The sequence below is a fragment of the Barbus barbus genome, assembly GCF_936440315.1.
Source record: "Barbus barbus genome assembly, chromosome: 14".
In the NCBI taxonomy this organism is placed as follows: Eukaryota; Metazoa; Chordata; class Actinopteri; order Cypriniformes; family Cyprinidae; genus Barbus; species Barbus barbus.
The window spans coordinates 1,132,449-1,138,516 of NC_136742.1; the positions used below are offsets into that span (position 1 = coordinate 1,132,449).

General features: G+C 42.6%; 1 protein-coding gene across 1 annotated transcript; it reads right to left on the reverse strand.

Moving 5' to 3' along the window:
• Nucleotides 1-2,186: 2,186 nt before the first annotated feature.
• On the reverse strand, nucleotides 2,187-5,373 carry LOC306880708 (serine/threonine-protein kinase pim-3-like). Its single transcript, XM_079434432.1, has 7 exons — nucleotides 5,008-5,373; nucleotides 4,600-4,857; nucleotides 3,924-4,286; nucleotides 3,585-3,733; nucleotides 3,095-3,476; nucleotides 2,839-3,015; nucleotides 2,187-2,738 (listed from the first exon to the last, which is right to left on the reverse strand). Exons 1-7 carry the CDS (start codon nucleotides 5,075-5,077, stop codon nucleotides 2,644-2,646), a joined length of 1,494 nt encoding a protein of 497 aa, XP_079290558.1. The 5' UTR covers nucleotides 5,078-5,373; the 3' UTR covers nucleotides 2,187-2,643.
• Nucleotides 5,374-6,068: the final 695 nt, after the last annotated feature.

Consider the following 6,068-nt stretch of genomic DNA (forward strand, 5'->3'; position numbering starts at 1 on the left):
CTGAGAACAACAGACAGACAGATGAAGACACACAAGCAGTGAAGGAAGGAGTATCTTAGGGCTGCACAATTAATCAAATGTGATGTTCATGCGCATCTCGTCAGTAAAGCCGGTTCTGTGATCAGTAGTAAACCTCCTTCACCTGCTTCAGATACAGCAGCATTACACAGAGCCGTAGATCACTGACTCCTGCTCTTCTACGGTCCAGTCACCTCACAGAAACATTACTGCTTTCTTACACACTCAAATATTTTCCTTCATACTGTTTTTTTCAAGTGATGACATCAAAATATGCTCAAGTAGGTACACAAACAGGTTTCTCACTATATTAGTGAGCCCATCTCAGGCTTCGCTTTTTATATTATACACTACCAGTCAAAAGCTTTATTAAAGAAGTCTCTTCTGCTCACCAAGCCTGCATTTATTTGATCCAAAATACAGCAAAAACAGTAATATTGTGAATTATTTTTACAGTTTAAAACAGCTGTTTTCTATGTGAATATGTGTTAAACTGTAATGTATGTCTGTGATCTGCAGCTGTATTTTCAGCATCATTACTCCAGTCTTCAGTGTCACATGATCTTCAGAAATCATTATAATATACTGATTTACTGCTCGAAAAACTTTTAATTAATAATCAATATTTAAAACAGTGGAGTACATTTTTTCAGGATTCTTTGAATAGATTTGCATTTATCTGAAATAAAAGCTTTTGTAACATTATACACTATACTATTTATTCTACTATTCTATTTCAGATAGATGCTGTGTTCAACATTGATAATCAGAAATGTTTGTTGATCAGTAAATCAGTATATTATTATGATTTCTGAAGATCATGTAAGTGGTAAGTGGAGCAGTGCGGTCGTCAAGCTCAAGCTTCTGCTTCGGACAAGCCGTGAGTGTAACATTCTTCAGGATCTGCCTACGAGGGAAGGTGATGGCAACCGCTCCATCAGCTGGCGTTCATTAGTGGGGTTTACTCCTGGAACGTCCCCGTTATACCGAGCTCGCAGGATCAACGGCCTCTATACCGCTCACCACACATCCGCCGTCGTGGCGTTTCTATGCATCATCTTCACCCGCTGCGCAGAACAACGCAGCTGCCTGAAGACTTTCTGCAGATAAAGATGGCGCTGGTCAACGCGAGGTCTGCGGTAAATAAGACTTTAATTCTTAAAGACTTCACGTCACGAGACCTGGACTTTCGATTTATCACGGAAACGTGGTTTCCCAATGGAGATCTAGCTCCTCTCTCTGAGCTATTCCCGCCCAAGTGTAAATGTTTTAATTCCCCCCGCTCTGGGAGAAGGGGTGGCGGTCTGGTCTCAGTTTTTAAAGATTGTTTTCAATGTCGGATCTTGCATAGAACAGTTTTGAACTGCAGATGGTAGTGTTGGACTCGGACACTCCTTTAGCTGTTGCTGTGGTCTACAGGCCTCCTAAGCCACATAGAGACTTCTTAACAGATTTTTCAGATTTCTTGGGGGAATCATCCCCAATTTTGATAGGTTTTTAATTATTGGGGATTTTAACATCCATATATGCTGCCCTCAAAACTCATTTGCACAAGACTTTAATAGCCTAACAGAACCCTTTGATTTGGTGCAGCATGTTAAAGGACCTACACATATTCACGGACACACTCTCGATCTTATTATGTCTCATGGGTGCTCTATGTGTGATATTGAGCTATGCGATCTCAGCTTTTCTGATCTCAATCCTATTTTATTCAACACATTGTCAGCGAATGTTGTGAAATCTCAGGTATCAGTCTATCGGACACGGAGGATTACAGGATGGCAGGGTCATCAGTGTAAAGCAATGAGAGACTCGTTCATCACTCTGACTGCCTGCACTGGCAATGAAATGATCACTGGTTGGATTAAAAATATTTTTATTACATTTATAAATTACTACATTAATAAATTATTAGTTATTAGAAATGTTACAAAATATTATACAAGAATAGCATTTTTTTTACATTAATGTCACTAATAAAGCATCAATTAATGACTACACTTATTTTTTTAAATATACAAAAATAACTTTCTGAAATATTATTAAAAATAGTATTTACTTTCTGAAATTAAAAATAGGCTTTTTTATATTTCTTACATGTAACTAATAAGTCACCAATTAGTGACTACATTTACTTTCTGATTTTATTTTTTTTTACATTTTTTACTTCAGTGTTACTAATAAAGCACTAATTAGTGACTGACTACATTTACTTTCTGAAATATTATTAAATTTTTTTTATTTTTTTTTTTTTATTCCTTTACGTTAATTTGTGAAGCACTAATTATGTGACTATGTTTACATGCACTTCTGAATTTCTAATTTTAGAATTTCTTATGATCTTTCTAATTTCTACAGACAGCAGTGTTCTGAAGTATTGAGCAGCGTTTTCTTGTGGTTCTGTGTTTTCCGATCACTGACGGAGCTGCAGGTGTTCGTGGGTTAAGAATATGAGCATGTGAACAAACACTGCTTTGCTGTCTGCCGATGCTCTGCTGTGCATCTGAACACAGTCTTCATTTTACCTGCAGCTCCAGAGTCTCCTCGAGACGCCGCTGCTCACTCATTAAACTCCTCAGCTCTGCTGTCTGATGCACATTGGGATCCCTGCCTTCTTCCCGTCTAGGATTTCATCCAGCGGTGCTCTTCCAGCTGCTGGAGCGTCAGCCGGTGAGTTGGATTACGGCTCAAGCAGTGGAAAATCAGGTCGTGGCACGCTGGGAAGAGTTCAGAGAGAGAGCGGTTAGTCTCCACACATCCAACATGAACAGTAAACATCATCAGAACAGCATAATGTGGAGCTGTTTGTGTGTTCACCTGTGGATAAGGTGGGATCCATCCTGAGGTAGCCGTGCTGAATGGCATCAAAGCTTTCGAAGGGCAGATATCTGTGAATGATCTCAAAGAGCAGAACTGCCAGCGCCCAGACGTCTGCTGCTGCGGCGTGGAATATGGACTGGCCGAGGACCTCAGGCGGGGTGTATGCGTCTGATCCTGTGAGAGATACACAGCTTCAGTGCTTCTGTACGCTTCATCAACAACACAACATTACGTGATCATCAGCCAGACTCACCTTGGTACTGGCTGCTGTTAAAGCCCTCGCTGCTGATTAGACGAGCGCAGCGGAAGTGGATGAGCTTGAGCTCCAGACTGTGGAGAGTCACCAGGATGTTCCTCGAGCGGATATCACCATGATAAACTCCACGCTCATGGCAGTGTTTGACCGCTTGAAGCACCTGAAGCATGAACAAGCGTGCTTGTGCTTCACTGATGGGGCCGGAGAACAAGATGTAATCCTCCAAGGTCCTGCAGGGTTCAGGGTACTCCATAATGAGAGTGAAGCTGCTCTCATCCTCCAGCCACTGGTGTAGCGCCATGATGTTGGGGCACGAGGGAGCTTCTCCCAGCCGGAGCATCAGAGCCACTTCAGCAAGCACAGGTTTGGAGTGACCAGGCTGAGAAGAGACAAACACAACAACAGTTAGCTTGCGGTCTTCTGCTCCAGCTGTATGTCAGCTACAGGTTATAAAACACCACATATTCTTCAGGTTTTGCCAACTTACAATGCCAAGATAGCGGTCCGCTCTGCGCTTGGGGATACACTTCAGAGCAACCTTCACTTTGTCGCTGAATATGTGTGTTCCCTCATAGACCTTGCTGAAGCTCCCTGATGCGATCAAATGTCCCACTTCAAACAAAGACACGACGGATCCTGAAAAACACACAGAAACAGAAGATGGACAGGTTTGAGACTTCCTTTGATTGTCAACAGCAGAGCTGAAGAACCACCAAGTCAAGAGTCTTAAAGACTCTCTTTAGTCTCAGATGCACTGCAGATCAAGCATCGATAAAGAGAAGATAACAGAGCAGAAATAACATGATGCAAAGCAGTAATGACTCACCTTGAAGTAGCTGGATTTCTGGATCAGGCAACACTGTGTCCGGTGCTGTTTCTGACACGATCGACACTGGACCAGGAACTGGACCGGACACTGGACTGGACTCTGAACCGGACACTGGACCGGACAGAACTGCATCATTGGCCTGGATCTTGGAGGGACCGTCTTCTTCAGGAGACGACCGGAGGTCAGCAGAGACCTGGTCCTGCTCTGGCAGAATGAGCTGGGATTGGTCCGGATCCGGCTCTGTTTTAGGAGGCTGGACTCTGTCCGGGTCGCAGCAGGGGAAGAACTGCTTCACAGCCTCACATGCTCTCCGGAAGAAGACACGCACCGCTCTCCTCTTCCTTCCTTTCTTAGCTTTTTCTAAAACCAATGAAGAGCAAACATTAGAAACATCTCTGACCACAGATTACATGTGAACCAACAATTAAACATGGAAACAGTATATGCATGTGTTAATTTTATTTAATTTCTTTATTTTCTTAAATATGTGGGAAGATAGTATTTATAGAGTTGTAACTTTTTAGTTTTAGTTACTTTTTCTTATTTGTAAGTCGCTTTGGACAAAAGCGTCTGCTAAATGACAAAAGTAAAGTAAAAGTAAAGTAAGTACAACAGATGTCATTGTCAAGTTATTATTACTAGAGATGCATGAGCTAAAGTAATAGTGCCTCACTGTGACAGAGATGGAGAGCGGATGAATCTGGGAGAAGCGTCGGCTCTCTGATCCCGGAGGAACGTGGCTCCGGATCTTCACACACCTGACCCGGCAGACACAGCAGCTCAGGAGCGGCCTTCGGACCCGGGACAGCCGTCACCTCGGGGTCGTCCAGATGAGCATCCGTCTGTGCTGAGAGACGCACCACTCTGTCTGGCCTCTTCACAGCCTCGCACAGCTTCCGGAAGAAGACATGCACCGCTTTCTCCTGCTTGCCTTTGGAAGGAAGAAGAGAAACGATTAGAAACAAACACCTCTGACTGCAGATCAGACACAGTTTACAACAAACTCCTGACAGCTGACACTGAGCTCCGACCGAGAGAAGCAAAGCAACCCTACAGAGATAACTGCTGTTGATCATCTCACCTGCTGGGCTGTGTTTCTTCAGATCGATGGAGGCCCAGGCGCCTCGAGCGACAGGCTCAGCTGTACACATCTTATTTGATTAGTCTGATAAACGTTTGTAAAGTGTGACTGAAAAGTCTACAAAGACTGTCTGTAAACCGTGAATCTAAAGAGTTGAAGTGGAATCGGTCGCTGATTCGAAACGAACTCAATCAGATCCGCGTCTGCTTTAGAATCTTCAGCAGCCCTTTATATAGCCGCTGCGCTGTGACGTCACACTCGAGGCGCTCGCGCTGCTTTCTCTTTGTTTCGTAGTTGTTTTGTTTTAAAATTAACACTAATAGACCCTTTTCCTGTTAGTAAACATTGTGAAGTTTTCCTGTGGGCGGGGCTTAGCTGGAGGCTGAAAGATTCCTCTTGGGTTGAGTGACTATGTATAGTTAACACAAACTCACCGTGTCTATCTAGTCATGAAGATGTATATCTCAAACATTTTTACTGCTACATTATTATTCCAAGCCACAATCACAACAATGTAAACAATTACATATGATTAAGCATATAACTCGTCAGGTTGTTTTGCACACAGACATTATTTCACACACAGCATAATGAGATGCATAAGTAACCTTTAGAAGCACCCATAACAATACAAGACAATACTTTATTGAACATTTTCTGATGTGTGCACTGCAAACACGAGCATGTTTGAGATGGTTTCTGTCCAGTCCGCTCCTTAACATCATTATATAATTGAATTACTGCTGTGCTCCTAAACTCATTTTTCACAAGACATGGCACATGAGCCACAAACTGCTTCTGACACTTTATTTCTAAAGTGTTTTGTGTTCAGCAAAACTGAGTCGTATAGGTTTGAAACATTTCTGAGTAAACATTGATGTTTTTACAGATGGTTCATGCAGACTTCACAAAATCAAATGTGCTTGAAGAGTATAATACAGCCACCAACACATCATCAGCTGTGATGAGAAGAGCTCGTTAGCATGGGTCACACAAAACAGACCTGTGTAAGCCACTGTAATGTGAGGTGATTCGAGAGCTGGAGAGAGTTTTATTAACAA